Source organism: Pipistrellus hanaki, assembly GCF_964339955.1.
Source record: "Pipistrellus hanaki genome assembly, chromosome: 11".
Taxonomy (NCBI): domain Eukaryota; kingdom Metazoa; phylum Chordata; class Mammalia; order Chiroptera; family Vespertilionidae; genus Pipistrellus; species Pipistrellus hanaki.
The window spans coordinates 45,355,832-45,378,439 of record NC_140513.1 but is presented as its reverse complement, the minus strand read 5'-3'; the positions used below and the strand labels follow the sequence as shown (position 1 = coordinate 45,378,439).

Sequence of the window (22,608 nt, the reverse complement as noted above, 5' to 3'; positions counted from 1 at the left end):
AAGGAAGGCCTACTCTTGCATGAATTTCATGCAACAGGTCTCTAGTATTTAACTAAGTATGTGTGGGATCAGATTTGTTCAAGACTTATCGTGATGATCACTTATAAAGTTATAGAATGTCTAATCACTAGAGTGAAAACTTAAAACTAATATAATATTGTATGTCAATTATAATTGAAAAATTAGAAATAATTTTAAAAAATACAAACAGTACAGGCAGCACAGTGGGTGAGAGTAAGGTGCATTTTACAGAGGTGAAAACTGAGCTAGAGGGAGGAGGTCCCTCTTACAGGCTAGATGAGCAAAAATCACTGAATTCTTCTTAGTGTCAGTTTTATCAAATGTAAAATGGAAATAATGAGTTTTTGTGCAATAATGATATCAACTTCAAAGAGTTGTTGTAAGATTACCTAGACAATGCCTGGTAAAGAGCAGCCAAAATGAAAAAGAATATTCAACACAAAAACATCAGTACATCAGTACATCTTATTAACCACTAAAATAGAAGAAGCTACCTACTTCATATTTGCTTTTTTTTAGCACAGGTCGGGTGGAGGTAGGAACAACTTTTAATTACCTCCAGAGCAATGCAATCAAACTACAAAGACTCATCCAAGAGACATGCAAACAGCATCTTTAATTCGTCAGACTGTGCTAACGACCTGTCTTCCTACGGCATGCGTGGCAACGGGAGCTTCGTCAACAGGTCCATTCTAACATCTGTCAGCTCTGTTTCCACGTCTGTTTTCAAAAGCAGAAATTATTATCCAGACAGAATTTTGATGAATGACTGATAGTTTCTCCAAAACTCAAAATACGTCGGGTTGCTTTGACATGCTGCAGGAAGGCAGGATTCAGACTGAGAGATGCAAAGTGGATTCCCCACCGAACAAGCCTCGGGGCCTGTGATGTGCCGCAGGATTACCAGCTCTGCTTCTAAGGCCCCTACGTAAATGTGTCCCTGTTACAGAGCTGACCCTGAGATGTACCAAAAACATGAACTGGACGGAAAGAATTTTATTTCAGGCACTATTTTCAAGGCTACAGTAGGATATATGTTAGACTCAATTACAAAAGGAAAGAGGTTCCAGGAGAGGGAAAGTACATCAGTAAAAAGAAGTAGCTTTGTCCACACATTAGGTCACAAACAACATTTCAAATATCTGAGCACAGTGTCCTAAGGTTCCAGGGGGAAAGCACCGGTGACATATCCTAGGAAAAGCCCATGGACTGACTCAACAGGAGCCCAGGCTATTGTGCCCCATCCTAGGGCTGCTGCTGACTATTCCCATCTAGGATGAGAAACGAGATCGGAGTGGGGGGTGGGGAGTGGGGGGCTGGAGGGTAAAAGGTGTCGGGAGAGGAAGCGCCAATGCGATTTCCCAATTCTTACTGAACTGAGGTTTTCACAGTTCATTATTGTTGTTGTTCTGTGTCTGAATTCCAAGTCTGAAATGCACAACGTATGAAAAGTTACAACAGTCCAAATGCCAGACGTTAATGAGTTTTTGTGCAAACAGCAATTGTTTCAGCTGTGATACAGGTCAATTTAATCCCAGGCCAGCCACTTCCCATATGTATACCTTAAATGAATTTCATTTATCTTAATTGCCTTAAAATCAGCCGAGTTTCCAGTAAAAATGGGTTGAAATAATGCCCGGCATAAAACCTCATGAGAGCAAGAATACGGGGAGGGAGGATACTGGTGTTTTTACTGCTGTTTCCTTACAGGAGGGTGCTTACAAAGGGGCCTGGCAAGGAGGGAACTGGAACTGCAGCACCTCGAGAACTGCTGGGGACCGCGGTGAGGAGCGTGACGGTGCTGTGGACAGCGCCCGGTGCAGGGCACACACGGTACATGTGAGCTCCAGGACTGGGACAAGTGAGGGTTGACTTGTTTCAAGAATAACAACAAGACAAATCACTGAACCAAGATTTCAACTCTCTCCCAAATCAAAATCTTTCAAAATGCCTACAAAAAATGTCCACGAGAAGAGGTCTCTCTCTCTTCTCTACCAGCTTGCTTATCTTTTCTGATAAGTAAGGCCAACCCGACTAAACAGGCGCTTATATACGTAAAAGATTCAGACGTTAAAAAACCAATCTGATAATGACATCTTCCTCTCCTCTGTAAGGTGAGCGGCACTACAGTCGGTTCATCTGAAGGCAAGGTTGGATCTGCAGTGCTTCCGACAGTCAGTTCCTGTCTAGATCTGTCTTTTTAAGAGCTGTCAGTGGTAAAATGCTGTTTCTGGTTAACAAAACCCCTGTGCCCACATCACCGTGAGTTGGAGTTCTCAGACACCTGCCACTGGCGGAGTTTATTTAGGTGATAGATTTATGTCTCAATACACCTCTCTGAGGCTTTCGCTGTCTCTGACATACCAGCTCTTCGTCAAAGCTTTCCAACAAACCCGACACCAAGCAAGAGTGAACTAGAGTTTGACGGGCCCTGCAAGGCTAATGATGCTGTGTGAGAATATTTTAAAACTTAATTTAAGAACACTTCACCCATTCTCTTGCAGACTACTTCTCCCAAGGACATAGTGCAGACATCATTTTAAGTACTGCATTTGTTTAAAGTCCTCCAAAATGAAAAACAAAACAAAAAAACAGGCAGCATATTTGAACTAAAGTAATTGTTTTCCTGGCAAATACTGGAAACAATTAATTTCTGTACATTCGTGTTTGTTATCAGCCTTTGAGGAGATCAGGAAGCTACCTAAGTCAACAAGTGAATGTAACCTACTGGCAAAGAGCATAGGTTTGTGGTCAGGATCCAGATTTGACACAGCTGTTCAGTTACTATCTATTTAACATAACCACTTTAAGCCTCTGATTTCTCATCTAATAAATAAGAGTTGACAGCATTACTTCATTATTCGGTACCATCACTGTGCTAATGTAACAAATATCTCATTTAATCCTCAATGAGATAATAATTATGATGATGCAGCAATAGAAACTAAAATTAATCCCTTTCTTAGGAATGAGTTTGGCTGTAGGATTTTAGCTATGGAAATAGCTACCTCATATCAGAACTTTGGGAATGGAGGGAGATCTGTGAAAAGCCTTCTGAGGGGATGATTCTATCCTCAAGTCCAGTGCTGTCTAGGAGTGTACATGGGGAGTGTGGGGTGGGATGTGGGTGGTCAAGAACTCTATTTCCCAAAACATTTCCCCTTATACTGCCATCTACATTCTCTCCCTTCATTCCTTCTCCTTCACATTTCCTTCTTCCTATGCCACAGAGTTATCATTAGTTTCAGTAGCCAAATCCACAGTCAGTCTAGGCATTAACAATCTTGTTTTACATTTAATTTTTAACAGATAATGTAATTGACATGCAGTAAAATTCAACCTTTAATATTTATACTTTTATAAATTTTGCAGTCATGCAACCTTCCCCTCAATCAAGATATACAACAGTTCACTGGCACAAAAAATTCCCCGTGTTCCTCTGTAGTCAACCACTCCACCCAGGCACAGTCCCGGGCAATAATCTGGTTTCTGTCCTCACAGGGTTATTTTTGTGTGTGTTTTTTCCGGATTGTAATATGCATGTAATTAGACAATATGGGGCCATCACTTAGCATGGCCCATTTAAGATTCACCCAAACTGGTAAAATATAAGATCTAATTTTTGCACAATTTTTATAGGGTTGTTTTATATTTTGTGCCAAGAGTTCAATGCTATAAACCATATACATTAATACTATTTTTGCTTTACCTTCCTTTTAATCATTTCTGTATAATTAAATTTCCTTGCAATAAAATTACATAGAACTAGCACACATAGTGTACCAATGTCCATTTCTTGCTTTTGATATTAGACTATATTTATATAAGGTATAATCAAAGGGGCACACAAGAATCTCTGTACCACCTTCACAACTTCAAAAAACACAACAAAAAAAAAAAAACTCCTGTGAGGACAGAAAAATACAATAGGTTTTTTAAGTTAAATAAACATTTGTCAATTTATTGGCACTTAATTATTTGTAATATTTTATGTATGAGAAAATGTATTACAGGTGATAAAAGTAAATTTTAAAACAAACCTAATATAAATTGAAGATTATAAATTTATAAATTGAAGATTATCTACAGTTATTTAAATATGATTTTGTTATAATAACAAAATTATTAACATAATATAATCATACTAACAACAATAAGAAGAAACATTTTTCAAGAACTTACTATAGCCAGATCTGGGTGAAAGATTTCGCATGCCTTACCTTACTTGATACTCACAACAATGTTAGAAGGTACTACTATTGTGATTACAATTTTATAAAATCCTTCCTGAGAATATAAAGAATGAAAAGGAAACAAAAAAAGAGCTTCAGACAGAAACTGGGAGAACATAAACATTCCAGAGGAAGATAGGGAGAAACCTGAAAATCAAGTGGCCAATGGAGAGAAGGGGCTTATCAGGCTGGCAGGAGGGGGTGATCAGGCTGGCAGGCAAAAGCGGTTAGGGACAATCAGGCAGGCAGGAAAGCGAGCAGTTGGGAGCCAGGAGTCCTGGATCCTGAGAGGGATCCCAGATTGGAAAGGATTCATGCTGGACTGAGGGACACCCCACCCCCATGCACAAATGTTATGCACCGGACCTCTAGTATTTATAAAACAGATTCACATATGTGTCTGAGTATCACACATATATAGTATGCTATTGAAACACAATTATAACACTGTATGGTACAATGCTGTATCCTTCCAAGCTGTTTTCTCCACAGAAAAGTCAAAAATATTACACCCATATGTTAAACATAATCACCTGGATGGAGTGGCACAGAGGTAGAGATGACTCTCATTTTGTATTTTGAACACTTCGGTTTAAAAAATAATAATTTTTAAAACAGTAAGTAAATAAATCTTTAAAATATAATTTAAAAATAAGAACCAAGAGTCTTATATGATCTATATGTTAAAATTCTAACAATAAATAAACAAGTCAAAGGTCGAAAGTAAGATTTAGCCTTATCAGTGGAGGAGATGCCCTGGGCCCTGCGTGTCAGAGGATGATAACCTGCACTGAGCCTGGGCTGTCATATTCCTGGAACATCTCTGGGAGAGAGAGAGAATGCGATTAAGAATGAACACATCACACTGTCTGCCTTCCCTGGGGCCGGTGGGCTGTCATCCCCTGCGAGCAAATGAAGGTTAAAAGGCTGTCATGCCTTATCTACGCAGCCTGTACACTGAGGTGGTGTTATGTGCCATAGCCGTGGGGTCTGCTCCCCAAACCGAAGCATGGCAAAGAACACAGACACAGTAAGGCTGTCATGGGCAGGAAAAGGAGACTCACTAGTTCTAAACCACCACTAAGATAAAAAGAATTTGGAAATGAAATGGTGATTGCCCCCTGTCACATTGAGAAGCCTAAAAATGCACATACATTAACTCCTGGGCCTACCAGGAAAAGGAGTGATTTTCATTTTGCTGGCTTCCTTCATTTTCTAATTATAAAAAAGGAAAAAAAAGGATTGTTAAAGAAATGGTACCGAAGAGTTTTTTTAATTTTCTTGTTGTTTCTAAAAACATTTTGGGCCACTGATCTCCCTCTACATTCTAAGTCAACCTGCCAACTGAAATGTTCTGTAACGGCCACCTTTTTTGAAAACCACAGGGCTGGGTAAAGTAGGCTTACTATTGTAAGTGTGTGAAACACAGAGTTTATTCTTGTATTATTATTTATTAATTATTGTATTACTTTCCACACAAACTGTAAACCTATTTTTGTCCTGACTATATTTATAAATAGCTTTGAGAAACCTAAGAAAAGGATGATACCAAAGGATAATTACCTCTCGATGGCTACTTCCTAGAAACTTTCAAAGCATATTTCTGCAGCAGTAGTGAGTTTTTGCCTTTTATTGTTTATTATAAAAGAAGTGACAACACAACCATGTAATTCTTTATGATAAAAAACTTCAAGATACTGTGATACTTGAAAACTACATATTATGAATAATATTTCATTCCTTGAAGTGTTTATTTATAAGGTATTTCTTTTTGTTGTGAGCCATGAATTATTTGAAACTTTATGTTAACAATATAAGACCATTTGAAAACTTTTGTGGGTTTTTTTGTTTGTTTTTTTAAATATATTTTATTGATTTTTTTACAGAGAAGAAGAGAGAGGGATAGAGTTAGAAATATTGATGGGAGAGAATCATTGATCAGCTTCCTCTTGCACACCCCCTACCGGGGATGTGCCCACAACCAAGGTACATGCCCTTGACCGGAATCGAACCCGGGACCTTTCAGTCCGCAGGCTGACGCTCTATCCACTGAGCCAAACCGGTTTTGGCCGAAAACTTTTGTTTTTTTAAAGATATTATTTCTAAAATGATCCCAAACCAATTTCATCATATCTGAAAAAAATACACTTCTAATATTTTTATATATTTGTTCGAAATTATGTACACTAGATAAATATCCTGACATCAGGAAACAGAAATGCTTATTGCATATCTCTGTAAAGAAATGCCTTAGGCCTGGCCGGTGTGGCTCAGTGGTTGACCTATGAACCAGGAAGACACGCTTTGTTCCCCATCAGAGCACATGCCTGGGTTGAGGGCTCCATCCACATAGGGGGTTTGCAGGAGGCAGCCAATCAGTGATTCTCTCTCATCATTGATGCTTCTATCTCTCTCCCTGTCTCCCTTCCTCTCTCTGAAATCAATAAAAACATTTTTTTAAAGAAAAAAAATGCATTAGAAAGCTTTAATCTAGGCTTTCCTTTCTGCCAAAGGGAAGGCCTAGATTACCAAAAGAACAAATGGCACCCTTAGAAGTTCTACATCTAAATCCATCCAGCATCTAAACAACATGAAAGGAATGACCCTTGTCACCAAGCACCAAACAATTTGATCAGTTCCATAAACATCTGCTGAGTAAAAAAAATTAATAAATGCATGATAGAAATGCTTTTCATTCCACAATTTTCCTCTAAACCTTTAAAATGACAAGCTGGAATCCTCAAATTATGCCATGAAAGATGACTATATTACATTTCAAATACATGCTTTGTAGTAGAAGTTATTCTGAGAAGAGTCCTACAATACTAAAGAAAGCTGTCATCCTTCCATTGCTCCAAATCCACCAGCTGTCAAATCTACACCCATGACATCATTAAAGCTGGGAAAAGAACTGAATGGATCTGTGGATCATGATTTGGTTTTTTATTCGTTTGTTTAACTATAGTGGGTGATTGAGTTATTACATTTCACACCACTTAAGAGTTTTTAGAGTTAAATGTGGGTCAACAGTGACTAAACACATCAACAAGTGACATTCATTGAAATAAATCATACCAAATGGCCAGCACATTATAAGCTGCCGTGACGCTACCACTGCTTTCATAAATAAAAAATGAGAATTAAACTTTCATAGTAAAATATTTCACAGACTAGATTGCAAATTTTGACACAGTCAATTTATCATTGTAAAAAGCAGATGAGGCTCAGTCAACTCCGGTCAGGGAGCTCATTAGTCTATTAAAATTATACCATTTGCCAGGATATCATGATTCTTTTTACTGAAAAATATATGCTATTTACTGAAAAGATTTCATACTATTTTTTGCTTTGTACAGAGAAAATGTTTAAAATTGATGGATTTTTAAATCAATAAAGAACAATAAAGAGTAACAGATGGTGCTAGGAAAAATTTTTTGAACTTTTAATTAACCTTATATACTATTCCTGTAATAAAAAGTGGCCAATTTATTGGACTACTTTTTCTACTTATTTAAATTAAAATATTTGGTTTCTAAAGACAGATGGAATTTTATATTCCAAACAGAAAAAGAATCTGCAACTTAAAATGTTATCCTAAAGGCAGTTTGAGTTCCAAAACTGTTAGTGAAAAGCTAATTTTTTAAAAGTGAAATTTAAAAGCAATTCTGAAGTGAGTACTTTTTCATAGGTTTGTACAATCCTGTGTGATTCTTACTGCAAATCCCCTTTCTTATGTGGCCATACACCTTGGCAATGCTATCCCGCTGTAGGCTATGTTTTCATTGGTTTCCAGGACTCATTTATCTTTCATGAAAATACTGAACTTTTCCTTCTTGCTCAACTTTTTGCAAAGTAATCTATTTCATTTCTATAGGTTTTGTTTTTATTATCAATGTATTTCATTTCTTGGCTCTAAGAGAAAGCATAAAGGGAACTTCCAGAGATAACATTGTTCTACCTGATTATTACATTTAAAAAGAGCACGGAGCAGCAGATACAGTATTTTCAGGAACCAAATTCACATCTAGGCAAAGCGAGATTGTTCCCTGCCATCACAGGCCTCTAGACCTAACAACCTAGGACCAAGCTGTGAAATAGCTGCACACCCATGAGAGTAATGTTCTGGCACATCTCTCTCCTGAGCCACCCAGAGGAACTACAAAGACCTCAAGTTCAGGGTGTCCAAAATGTGCTTCCCTAATGACAGCATGACCACTCCCCCAGCCGCCGGTGCCAGCCCGGGCTTCCTCCACACCTCTAGTCTGAGCCACCCTCTCCTCATCCTAGCCCACTTCCTCACAGGCATTAAAGGTTCTCCGGTGTTTTGGGGGTAAGTACAAGTCCTGTATACCAGCACTCTACAGAAGGAAGACAATGCGAGCCAATGTACAATTTTTACCACATTAAAAACAGGTGAGAGAGGAGGGAAGGGGGAGATACAGATTTACAGTTTAGAAACATGAGAAGGTTCTGGAGACAGATTTTCTGGAGATTCAAGAGAGCAGGACAGGAGGGAGAGAGGGCAGTTTCAATAAGCATGTGGAAGTGATTTGTGTGTGAACCTGGGGATAGATAGAAGTGAACTACTGATCAGAGGCAGGTGGCTCAGAAGAGCCATGGGGGAAGCTGTGAATGTATTTAGTGCCACTGAACTATACACCTAAAAATGAACAGAATGAAATGTTTAAAGAATATTTTACCACAATAAAAAAAGGGTGAAATTAATTTCAAATATATATTCCATTTAACTCGACAAATCCAAACTATTATCATTTTTGACATATAACCAACATAAAAAATTATTATTGAGCTAATTACATTTTTTTTTCATTCTAAGCCTCTGAAATGTGTAGTATATTTACACTAACAATACATTTCAACTTTCAAGGATGTTAGAAATGTGAAATATAGATTACTAAAACTATAGCTATGTTTCATGTGTTTATGCTGCTTCAGTTTTAAATTTTAACTTATTTTAAATTAAATAAAACTTAATGTTTAATTCTTGAGTAATACTAACAAGCGGTCAGTGGTTATCGTATTGGATGCATCAACCCTAGATCAGAAGCTTACTCTTCTCCACACTTACCTCTCTCTCCCTCTTCCCTTCCTGTTCCAGCTCCACTGGATTCCATTTCCCAGACGACGGTCCATTTCTCTCCCACCTCCAGGCTACGGAGCATACAGCTCCTCTCCCAGCCCCGCCACAAGCTCTTCTCATCCTTCAGGTCTCAGCTTGGGCATGATTAGCCACTGCTTTTTCCAAAAAGCTTTTCCACACCCCTATACTGCCAGCCTTGTATTCCAGGTCTACTTAGGTCCTTCTTGATATATATATATTTTATTTCAGAGAAGAAGAGAAAGATAGGAACATCAATGATGAGAGAGAATCATTGATTGGCTGCCTCCTGCATGCCCCCTATTGGAGATTGAGCCTGCAACCCAGGCATGTGCCCTTGGCAGGAATTGAACCCGGGACCCTTCAGTCTGCAGGCTGATGCTCTGAGCCAAACTGGCTAGGGTGTTCTGGATTTTTTATTGTAATGATGTTTTCATAGTGCTTTGCAATTGTGTGTCTCACTTTCAATAGCTTCCATTATTCTACATTATCTATCAAAGTGAAAATACAGTACATCTATCACCTAACCACAAAGCAATGCCTAAGTAAATATCTGTTGGACAAATGAATGAATGAACACATGGGAGAAACCAGAGCCTACTCTCCCCTTAGAAATATCTATCTGCACTGGTTCTTCTGGCTGGAAGGCAGCTTACAGAGATTTATGCAGCAGGGGTTGCATCATTAGCAGAAAGCAGTGAGGAACCTGGAATGAAACTACATGCCAGGCCCTTCACTTGTTCACTCACCCTCCCACCACCCACTTTACAGATGAGGCACAGAGAGGTTAATCTGCAAGGCCAGGTGTGCCTAAATGGAAGATGTGGGACTCAAACAGTCTCCATTCAGAGCCTGCACACTCAACCTCAGGGGCTTAGAACTGCAAGATCCAGAGGGTAATCGGGTGAATGCAGAGAGCCTTTGATTTTAAATCAATGAATCCCAGCCGTGGCTGCCTAGAGCAGTGCTGTTACCTGCATATATGAGCTCATGTGAGAAAACATCACTCCCTTGTGGGACTATGCCTAAAATATACCACAATGACATATTAAATTAATTAAAGTATGGTTAGATTCTCACTTTATACAAAAAGCATTTTATAGCTATTTGTTGATCTTTAAAACAACCTTCTGAGGGAATACATAGCCTAACTCTGTGGTCGGCAAACCACGGTTCGTGAGCCACAAGCGGCTTTTTGGCCCCTTGAGCGTGGCTCTTCCACAGAATACCACAGCCTGGGCGAGTCTATTTTGAAGAAGTGGCATTAGAAAAAGTTTAAGTTTAAAAAATTTGGCTCTCAAAAGGAATTTCAATCATTGTACTGTTGATATTTGGCTCTGTTGACTAATGAGTTTGCCGACCACTGGCCTAGCTTATCTAAAAATATTATAAAAATAATAATGAATCTACTGTTTTACAATAATCACTGTTCCTTTGGAAAACTATAACCTCTCTGCTGTCAGTCACTGTTGATCAAGCAAAACCCTGGTGCCTGTTTAGAGCTGTCTGGCAGCTGCCTCGGCTTGGCATGTGCTTGTTGGTTCTGACCCAGTCGATGCTGGAGTGAAAGGGGTGACCCCATCTCTGAAACCCTGACCCCAACTCACTCACTCAATTAAAAAATCCATCAGTAATCACTCCTCACACAGACAAGATCAGAAAAAATGGACCATTCAGCAATACAAGCTAAAAATAAGATTACTCCCTCACAATACTCTAATAATAAATTATCTGAAGTTCTACTTATCTGTCTAATAATGTTTTTAAAATTAGTCCTCAGGGGGGGAAAACGAGTTCAAAACTAAAAATGTAAAGGTTCCAATCAATTTCCTCTTGCCTCCCAGTTTTCTTCCAGCAGATAAAAGAAAAATCCATAGTAACAAGATAACATTTCATGCGCTTACACATTTTCTCCTATAGATATCTACAGCATTCAGAAAGTATATTATTTGTAGTCATGCCCATCTGACATTTTCCATTTTACTCAAAAGATTTTATGGTTTGGTATTACAGCAATATACAAATTTGACAGCTTGCAATAGGATATATTCCCTGTAGCAAATCATTCTGACAGTTAAGAACTATACAGCTACTAATGTACCTTTTTTTTTTTACATTACACTTATTTAAAAATCTTAAGAAGTTAGGGACATGTATATATTTAAGTCCTGAAGACTGTTCCTAATTACATTGTAAATCTTATGCTGGACTTGTTAAATAATAGGACCCTACACACCACCCCACAATTATGCCATTTCTAGTATCACTCCTCCTTCAGTAGTTCACTATCAAAAACACATTTTTCCCTCAACCTCATTTAAACAATAAACTTGCTCATCATTGTCAATGTTTATTATTCTCTTAGAATTCCTCTTTTTCTTGAAAAATCACTGAAGATGTGAATAAATCAGTACATGAGTTAATGCAAAACATAACGACTTTTTTATTGCCTGTACAATGCTACATTTTTTTTTCTCTTAAAGTGATGAAAGATCATCAATATGTCTTTGCATTTCCCGAAATGCATTAACAGAGGCTCTGTCAAATACAACTGTGATTCCTCTACAAAGAGAACAAAGCTGCTCTCTAACAGTGTGGTAACATTAACTAGATAGGAATGATCTTACAGCACGCGAGGCAGACCCCATCTCTCTCTCAGTAATTCCGTTTTTAGTATTCAATACATCTGATAACATAGGCCAGTTAGCAAGAGAACAAGTGCCTTCCTTCTTCTAAGAAATGGGAAGCCTGGATGCATTCCCCACCTCAATTCAACTCTTCAGATGGAACACCACAGTGAAACCACTCTATTTTCAGAATTGATGTACCCTTCAAAACTATAATCTTTGGCTTTCAAGTTCACTATTATTTGCCTTCAGGTAAAATTTTAAAGTGTATAGAGGCTTCTAAGCAGAATAGTTGGTCTCAGCCAGATACTAAAAGGCTTGTAGCTCAGCCATCATTGCAGTGTAAATTCCTTTTCAAAATAATGTTCTTCACTCAGAGAACACTTGTGCCTGGTTCATTTGTCAAATACAAATCGGATGGAGGTCATCGAATGCCTGGGGGCAACTTCAGCTACTCCAAAATTCATTCTCTCTCTCTCTATTTGGTTGCCGAAATAGGATTTCAAATGTAAAAATCCTAGGAATGTCTACAGACGTAGAAACCAAAGGCACGGTGCTATGCCACTGAGGGGATGTGTGGTCCATGAACACCACCAAGTTTTGTATGCATTGTCAACAAGAGATAGACATCATTTGCTTTGATACATGCAATTTAATATTTAAATGTTCCTACAACACTTCTATTTGAGAATTTTCCCTCTGAACAGGAAGGATGCTTAAAACAAATGGTTGCATTTAGGGTCTGCTGTAATTTTCTAAGATTTCTTAGAATACACAAACTTGTCTTACTGTTCTACTGATATGAATTCCATAGATCTTTGATTAATTTAATATTCATAAAACAATCAATGTATATAATAGATATCCATGTAACAAATACCTAAACTTTATGCTGTTTTATACCTCTCGTTGGGTTGTTTTTTTTAAACATATCTTATTGATTTCTTATAGAGAGGAAGAGAGGGATTTTTAAAAATATATATTTTATTGATTTTTTTACGGAGAGTTAAAAAACATCGATGAGAGAGGAACAGCAATTAGCTGCCTCTTACACACCCCCTAATGGGGATGTGCCCACAACCAAAGTACATGCCCTTGACCAGAATCGAACCTGGGACCTTTCAGTCCACAAGCCGACACTCTATCCACTTAGCCAAACCAGTTTCGGCTCGTTGGTTTTTGGTTTTTTTAATGTTCCTCCCTTAAATTTTATAATCAAATCTAAAGATTTTTTGGTGACCTGCTTCTTAAAGACCATATGATACTTGAGACCGTTTCAGCAGATGATACTGCTATCTTCTGTGAAAATCAAAAAGATACATTCTAACTTCCTGTGTGTTTTCTCTCTCTCTACTTTTGTGTGTGTGTTCTCATCTTTGCACAATTGTGTTCCTGTTCCAGAGACTCAGTTATGACCATGGGCAACCAAGAAAGAAGGAAATAATTGGGTAAATTCTAAAATCTACATCATGTGGGGGCAATTGTTTTCTTTTTGTCCCTAGGCACACCAAGCTTCTGGGACTCCTCACAAACCCCTCCTTGAGCACACATCAAATGCTAAGGGGGGCGGGGGGGGGGGGTGTCCTCAGCATCTTGAAAAGGAGCCCAGGCTCTGATGCTCTCTGGACATTCGGAGAAGGTACTGAAGCACATGGGAAGGGGTGGGGAAAGACAAGACTTGTCACATGGATAACATTTCCTATGTTAAAAAGTCAGTTAGAAGCAAAAGGATTCATGCTAATAAGAAAAATACTAAGTAATCTAGAATCTGCACTAATTAAGCTGACAGAGAAAATGGTTTTCCCTCTCAAATATGACTTTGGATATAGCCTATTCAGATAACTTTTAGCCATTTCTTTCCTATAAAAGGAAGGCTCTGCTTAATAACCTAATGCTGCTGGATAGCAACCTGTAGCATTTTTTTCAGATGAGACAGCAATCACTTCAATCCCTGAGATAATTATTCTTCATAAAAGCTAAATATTTTTAAAGATAAAAAGGAAAGAACAACTAATTAAAGATCATTACAGCCAAATATAATTTTACACTAAAACTTTGTTGTTGTTTTTAAAATAATAAATTTTATTGAAGTATTTCAAATTATCAGCAATGCAAATAAAATAAAATACAGTTACTTGAAAATAAGCCTAGTCTCATCATTGCGGTACAATAAATCACCTAATCAGTAGAGGCCACAGCTGTGATATTATCAAACCAGGTGGCCAGATGAGATAAAGGTTCTTCTTAAAGCACACACCATTTTAGGATCACTGAAGAGCACTGGAACTCTTGTTTTCCATTTCCTGTCTCTTCTCTCCTAATGGTCTTTATTAAACAAGAGCAAAAATATGCTACAGCCAACAAATCCTTTCTTACACCCTCAACAAAAATCTTCCTACACAAATAATTGTACAGAGGGGTATTTCAAAAGCTACATATTGACCTTATGAATAAATAAAAGGCTAACTACAGTATTACTAAAATATTCAAATACTTCTGTGTAAATACCAGTATTCCACAATCTAGAAAGATTGCTCATAATAATGAGCATTTCTTTTAAATAGGTAGCTTTCATATATCAGAAGACATTTTAAACTCATGTTGGCCTCTAGCAGTTACTGGCTTTTACTAGTGTTGCTTAGTGTTTTTATAGAAAACACTAACTTACCCCAAGAGAAAGCAGCTCTTTTCAGATGACTAAATGAAAAACTGAACTAAAAACTTGCCCTCTGGAATTCAACACTTTGAATGCACAGCAAGCTGCACCTTCCCTACCCTGCTGCTATCCCTTGGGTTAGAGCACCCTGGCATGCATCCGTGAGCATGGCATGCATTTGTGGCGTGCCGCGCGCGTGCGCGCGCGCGCGCACACACACACACACACACACACACACACACACACACCTCTACCTCTGCAGGTGCAGGCAACTTGCTAGAGAGGTGATTTAAGGGCAAGGGGATGGAATGGTACACCAGCACCACCTAGTGGGCAGTGGAGAGAGGCTCAGAGCTCCTTTGCTGCTGCTTCATGGATGAGCAATTTGTTCTACCTCCATCAGGTCACTCCTTTTCAATCTCCAGCTCAGCAGAGAGGTTCCAAGATCAGGACTCACAGACAATAGGGCAAGTGCTGCACAGATGCTCCACAGGCTCTCCGAAATACTGTGAGGCTCTATAACCTAATCACATGTACCCTGTGATGCCAGCATGGAAATCAATACCGTGGTTTAGAGCAGTGAGCTCAGAACTCTGCATGAATTTACCACCACAGCTTCCTCAGTGGAAATCATAAAAAGGCACAAACCATTTGGTATTGTCTGATCAAAGCGCCCACCATAATATGTTAAGCCTGAAGCACAAATAATAAATAGCCATTTTCTACCTTTTATTTCATAAATACTCACTTAGTAACTACTATGTGCATAAGTGTGTGCACACAAACCTCAAAAAATTTTAATATTTATGAAACCTGATTCTTTTTCAAGGCTGTTTAATTTCTATAAAAACAGGTGTTAAAATACTAAATCAGATTATATAACTAATACAGTAGTAAATATACACATATGTCATCAAATTTTATTAATTTATCGACAAATAAGAAATTTGAATAATTGGGGGGAAAAAGATCTCTAAGATGTTTTTGAAAGCAATTAAGAATTTTTGTTCTCTCAGTCTCTAGCTTACTTCTTTCAATCAAGATAGTCTCTGTCTGAAAAGGAAAATTTTCTCCGTATGTTTATGTCTTCTCTTTAGACCGGTGGGTTCTCAGATGGGGATGTGCCTCCCAGGGGATATGTGGCACTGTCCGTTCAAGGATGCTGCCATCTGCCACGCACATGACAGTCACCACAGCAAAGAGGTATCCTTTCTAAAAGGTCAGCAGAGCCAACGCTGAGAAAGCCCAATCTGGACTGTAAGATACTAGCAGACAAGAGCAATGTCTTATTAAAAAACATACACTAAGTATTGGGTAAGGTAAGGTAACTGTTTGGTGAAATAAGTTGACACTGATATCTAACTCATTCTTAATATCCCCGTCCATGTGAATAGGAAGGTGGGTGGGCAGTCTGGCATCCAGAAAAGGGTTGGCTACAGCCCCAGGAAAAGACTGAAACTGACACCAACAGACACACATGCGTTCACTCGATAGACATAGTGAAATAATTTGCCTGTACGGACAGTGGCCTGCGTGAAATACCACACAAAACTACTGCTCTGACTTCTGATTGGTGATGCACTCACTAAATGAATATTCAAAAGAATGCTAATGTCAGAAAGGGAAAGCACATCCTTGACTGTAATAGGGCAGAGCACCCTATACTCTGGGAAGGTGCACTCTACCCACACACATGATCATTTGTAAATTTTGTTATTCTAGCCAAAACCGGTTTGGCTCAATGGATAGAGCGTCAGCTTGGGGACTGAAGAGTCCCGGGTTCGATTCCGGTCAAGGGCATGTACCTTGGTTGCGGGCACATCCCCAGTAGGGGGTGTGCAATAGGCAGCTGATCGATGACTCTCTCTCATTGATATTTCTAACTCTCTGTCTCTCTCCCTTCCTCTCTGTACAAAATCAATAAAATAAAATAAAAATAAAAAATAAATAAATCAAAAAAATTTTGTTATTCTAGGACAGCCTGTAGAGTCCAATCACCATGGGACACTGGATAATACCAAGGTGCAGACAGCCCTGAGGGTCACAGGTGATGGTGCTGTGATGAGGTTTCTTGGTGAAAAAGTTAGCCAGACTTCTGACCATTGCCCCCTTGCAAACAATTACAGCACCTTTGAGTCACACACACACACACACGCACACACACACACACACACACAAAATAAAGTTTCTCCTTGAAATTTCCCATTTAATGTAACCACTGTGAGCATATCAATAAATATAGTAAGACATTATCTATGGATATAAAATTATATTTAACAATTGGGGAAATCTGATATATTGTCTGCTATTTTCACCCAAATTATTTCATGAGTATCTGTATGTCAATAATCAGCTCAATAACAGACATTAGGAGATCTTAAATCTTAAATTCACTCAAGACATATTGTTGTAAAGGTTCCAATTGTTTAAGGAATGAAAGCATAAGGGGTATGTGATATACACAATCAAAATTAGGCACGGCATTGTGAAGAAAACAGTAAGCTTGCCACCTTCCCATGCAATCATCCAATTCCAGCCTTCTAGACACAGCTTCCTAACAGCACTGAAATGGTTGTGCTGTCCCTCCTGTGTTTCCTTACAACCCACGAGGGACTGGTATGGATAACAGTACACCATTAAGAAAACACTCATGGACAACGGCAGCAAAATGAAGGTCCAGCTTCAAGGGCCGTGACCACTCATTCTGAACCTGGGAAACAGAAGTCACTTTCACTGAAGTGTTTAAATTTTTGAAAATACATATTACTTGTAAATCATAGAAAAGTAAGATATTTGTTAGTATTTGTCACATTAAATATTAAAAATTCTTTGACATATGAATTCAACATTTTTTTAAATAACCTGACTGAAAGCAGATCTTTTTCTTTCTTATTGGTGATTTTTTTTTAGTTGGTGATCAAGGTATAAGACTTCAAGCTTTTCTATGGAAGTCCAGGAGCCAAAGAATTGAATTTTAAAGTTCCTTTTAAATGACCCATTCGTTTCCATCTTATTTACAACCCTGAGCATCCTAGTCCCACCACTCACATCTGCCCAGCTGTCATCAGTTCTACAAAGGGCCTCTGTTTTCCAGCAATGTGAGATCCTAGAAAGAGCTATAATGAAAAGTAAGAGTTCACTTTTCCTTCTGGGGGAGGAGGCACAACAGATTAGATTCCAAGTATCTAAGACAGAGACAGTTCCCTGTGGGGAAAGAATGGTACTGAACAAAACAGTAGGTAGAATGAGTGCTACAGCTACAGTGCCTGAGACATTCTCAAGTGGAAGTACCTCAAGTGAAAAATAACAAGAACTGAAGACATTCTATCTAGGGAATTAAGTCTGTGTGTAAGATACGCTCCCGTATTTTAAGGTCATGCAATTTAACTTTAGGAAAAATTCTCATTAAATAAGAATTTTAAGGGCCTAACCTAATGACCTTTTGACTACCAATTGAATAGAACTCCAAGGTTACTTCAATGTTAAGGGCATTAAAGGCCTATCTTTTCAATAAAACATACTCTGAACAAAGAGAACCACTGGAAAAAAATTTATGAAAGTTTCTAAACAGGTCAGAAGAACATCAGCCTGAGAGTTTGGCACATTAAATGTCTCATATCTTGTTAATAAGTGAGGAAATCCCTGTGTAATAGTAATAATTTGTATTTCTCTACCAGTCTTTTGGTGAAGAGATGATGAAACCAGGTTAGATGCATTTTGCCAGGTCAAGACCAACCAAAGAGAAGCAAGAGAGAGAAACAGAAACTCTAAACAACTTAAACGGAAATAGATAGTTCAGGTCTGTTACGAACAAACCTCACCAGATCGCCTATAGTCTGAAAATTCACAATAACCCAGGAAATGTATTTCTTTGCTTTATTTCAAACAGAATTTGAGGAAGGTTATAAGCATACTTACAATATAACAGGAAAAGTGTATGTATAGATAAGTAAGGTTAGCCTAAAGGGAAAAAGTGTAGAACAATAAAATGAAGCTAAGAGAAAAGTCACCTTGGAAATGTGTGTATTGATAAAAATATTCAGAACTTGAAATTAATACTAATTTATGAGGTAAAAAAGCTTTGCCACTCACCAATTTTAACCTCTGTAAAGGTATTCTGCCTACATCTATCTGTGTCCTTTCTGGGACATTAGTGAATCGAACTTCTGGGACTGCGACGGCACACATGACATGGGCCCACCTACAGAAAAGGAGACATTAAACATAAACACAAGTTCCCTAAGCTTATATTCCTCGTACTTGAACCAGGCAATGCAATTCTCACAGAGGGGAAACACACAGATAAGAAAGAAAGCCAAGAGCCTGAATCCATCACAAACAGACTACTCTTTGAATTTTAAATCTATTAGACAATACCTGGATGGATTCAGGAGCACACCTGCCCAACACTATGACATGAAAAACGAGATAAAGACCAAAGACTCAATCCTATCAATATATGTATGGCTTTCTATGCTTGACCTACAAAATACTGAAATGTAGGTTTGCTGTTTCATTTGATATTGCAATACAGATGTTTAATATACTTTAGCTCATTAACATGTGCCAAAAGATTAATTCGCATAATCTTTTTACATAATACAAAATACAAAAATTTACATAATACAAAAGCCATAAAGCAAACCAGAACAAACCACAAGTTTCCTAAAAGAACTAATACTGATTAAGTCTTTAGCTAAATTGTCTTTCATTGCAACCCCACTATAATCAAAGGAACCTATTAGAGATGAGAAGAAATGAAATTAGCTTGCTCCCTTGTTTCCTACTTAAAATCTAGCATCTCCTTTCAAATTCTGAATTGCTCCAGAAAATGATAACATCCCCACTAACACCATTAAGTTTTTCATCAATATTATGCCCCACACAAAAAAAGACTCTTAAGGTTTAAAAAGATCTTGAAAGAATTATCAATTCATCAACCTATTTTTAAATCAAACAATATTTATTTCACTCAAACAACACAAGATTCCGTGCTGTCTTTAAAAACCACAGGAGGAGAAGACAAGTGTCAACCCCATCAGGGCACACTCTCCCATGTCTAGATAAATACTATAGTTCCATGGCAAACACTTTTGTCCTAGCCCAAGAGTAGGAAATTAAGTTCTTATCATCTCTGTCTTTACAGGAGCCACCTAAGTCATCTCACAGTCTGCATGATTTGTATAACATCCTAGAACTAGTCATTACTTTTTAGCAAAGTGCTAATCACATTAACTGTGAAAGATGAAGATCCCAAATTAAGCGAACATACAGTTTCGTAGACTAAACTTTATTCTTCCTTATAAGCAATCAGAAACACGTGCACATGTACACAATTATGCAAACTCCATCATGACATTACACCCAGGGTCCCAAATCCAGTGCCAGTGGGACCTCGCATGACATAAACAGAGTACAGTTTAAATCATGGGAACTTGGGAAACACATGCCCATTGAGACCAGGTTCTCATCCCAATTTGTTATGGCCAAATAAAGAGGCACAATCATTTTTTCAAGTAAAGATGAAAACTTGTATTTTATTATAAAAAAAAACTCTCAGCTTTTAAATTTTGTATCAAATGTAAAAAAATGTGTATTGGTCAACTAAAACATACTGAGGGGCTGAATCTGGCCCTCAAGTGCCAGCTTAAAACCTCTGCTTGAACAACGTCTATATGTTTCTATTTCTAAAGAATTATATAAATACTTTGCCCTGTTTTAAATAGTAAATTCAGGTCATGAAAGTAAAATTCACACAAAGATAATTTCAATAATTGCCATAAAATCCAGATTCCCTTTCATTTATGTTCACATAAGACTCTTTATATTCTCCACTGTGCACTCTTAGTGTTAAAATCAATGTTTCTCTCTGTATTTCTATTGTAGTATATATACTTTCTTGTTAGTTTATTGATGTTAAAAAGAAATGATTTTGCTTTAATGTTATGACCATGATTGATTTTATTTATGTGAAGATAACAATTTCACTGTTTTCTGGCACACTGTTTTTATATTGAACAAATAGGATTCATCACATTAAATGCTACAATTCCAACGGCACCCAGAATGAAATGGGCTGCCTTTATCTAAAAGACACTGTTAGCACAAAGGGGTTATTCTTCATGGTGTCAAAGACAGAACAAGAACAAGAGTTAGAACACCTTTGTCAGCAGAGGTGAATGTGGTGTCAGTAAAGGTCTCTTGCACAGAGTCCCAGCCTCACATCTGGACAGCACCAGCCTTGGAACAGAGTGTCCAATAATGGCAGGTAAAGCAAACTGCCACCCAGAGGTTCAAACATTCCAGAGAGGAGGGGAAGACAATGAAACTCAACACATGAATGTATTACTTACTTATTATCCTTAGTTTCCTTCAGAGCACCCCCTCTCAAATTGCAGAGACAGCACTCCTAGAGGAGAAAAAGAAAACACCACACAATTACCAGACCTGTATAATAAATTACTAGTTAACTAAATGTTCTCATAAATTCTCATTGTTTTGTTTTAAAATTAAAGCCATTAGGCATGTTATTAAGGCCTATCTCTGAGCAGTTTGAAAGAGAAAAGCAAAAGAGAGGTGGGAAGCTGAGGCTGTAACCCAAACTGTCCTCATACACATATCTACAATAGAAGAAAACCACCATTGCGCTGGTACCATGTTCTGCTGCCACCTGTGGAGGAAAGCAGGGGCACAGAGAACTCGGTACCTGGAGAGGTACGAACTGCAAATCTAGAAGAGGCCATGACTGGGTTCTCGTGATCTGGGAACCAGGTGGCTAAAAACCAGAACTGGCACACTTCATTCCAATGTCAGGGGAAGCAGGGAGCACTTTGTAAAAGCTGTGGCTGGAGCAGTGAAAGGGGCCTATTACAGAAATTGCAGTGTTTAGGAAGCATGAAAGAGAGGCCTGTTAAAGGAAGCTGAGAATCAACTAGAGATCATAAAATTACCATTTTAGTCTTTCTGTGAGCAAATGGTATTGAAAAGATTGTTCTGATAAACCCAGGCTATCCCGCCCCATAAGACAGGGCCATAAAAATGTTTTCCTTGGCCCAAATAAGTTTTAGATTTTTGGCACTTTTATGTGTCTTAGATTGACATGGATGTTTTCACTCCAAGATGACTCCCTTTACTATAAATACAGACTACAGTCATCATTTCTCTTTATAATCTTAGGGGAAAATCTATGTATAAGTAGGGCCAGAAAGCAATGCAATGCCTTCCATTGACCTAGAACTTGTTATTAAATACTTAAGTAACTCTTTTTATTTTCAACTTCAAGCTTGTCCTTCCAATTTACTGCATTAATAGAGTTTTTAAAAATAGTTACAGGCTTTGGGAGATGAGCAAACGATGCAGTATGCAGATGTTTTATTGAGGTGTACAACTTGAAATCTGTATGGTTATATTAACCAATGCTACCCCAATAAATTCAATTAAAAATAGTTAAAGGCTATTTTCTTCTTTTTTTTCTCTTAAGCGGTATGCATAAAATTTCTTTATCTGTTCTCCAAGGTGACCTGTAAGTAATTTTAACAGATCCGCCTAGCTTTAAAAGGACTCTCTCTAACATATCAACTATTAATAATGGAGTGTCAGACTCCATGGCTTTTCTTTTTCTGAGGAGAACAATAACAAAGAACTGAGGAGAATAACTTATCTGTATAACTCTTAATAGGCAGCAAAACAAGCAAACTACCGGAGACATTCAATGGTTTTATGTGTATGGAACATTTCTGCACATCCATTTGAAATTTCCTAGGTGATTATCAATGATTCTGAGTAGCAAAAACTGCTCTGTGTACATACATTTGAATCCACAATAAGCCCCGCTCAAGGAGATAGCTCAATGGAGAATTTCTCTATCCACATCACAAAGCCTTTGAAAGAACTTGTTTTGATGCAGCACACAATGTAAGAAATATTTCAAAATCCAAGTATTAAAAATGAGAA

The 22,608-nt window shown here is 37.9% G+C and overlaps 1 protein-coding gene across 3 annotated transcripts in view; it reads right to left on the bottom strand.

The window, feature by feature from the left end:
* The window catches only part of KDM4C (lysine demethylase 4C), a 276,437-nt gene that overhangs the window by 75,787 nt on the left and 178,042 nt on the right, over positions 1-22,608 (bottom strand). For all 3 annotated transcript variants that reach the window (XM_084899580.1, XM_084899582.1, XM_084899581.1), the window contains 2 exons: positions 21,009-21,064; positions 18,748-18,856 (listed from right to left, as the gene is read on the bottom strand). In XM_084899580.1, coding sequence (XP_084755706.1) covers positions 18,748-18,856; positions 21,009-21,064 — 165 coding nt within the window. The remainder of the gene's footprint in view (positions 1-18,747; positions 18,857-21,008; positions 21,065-22,608) is intronic.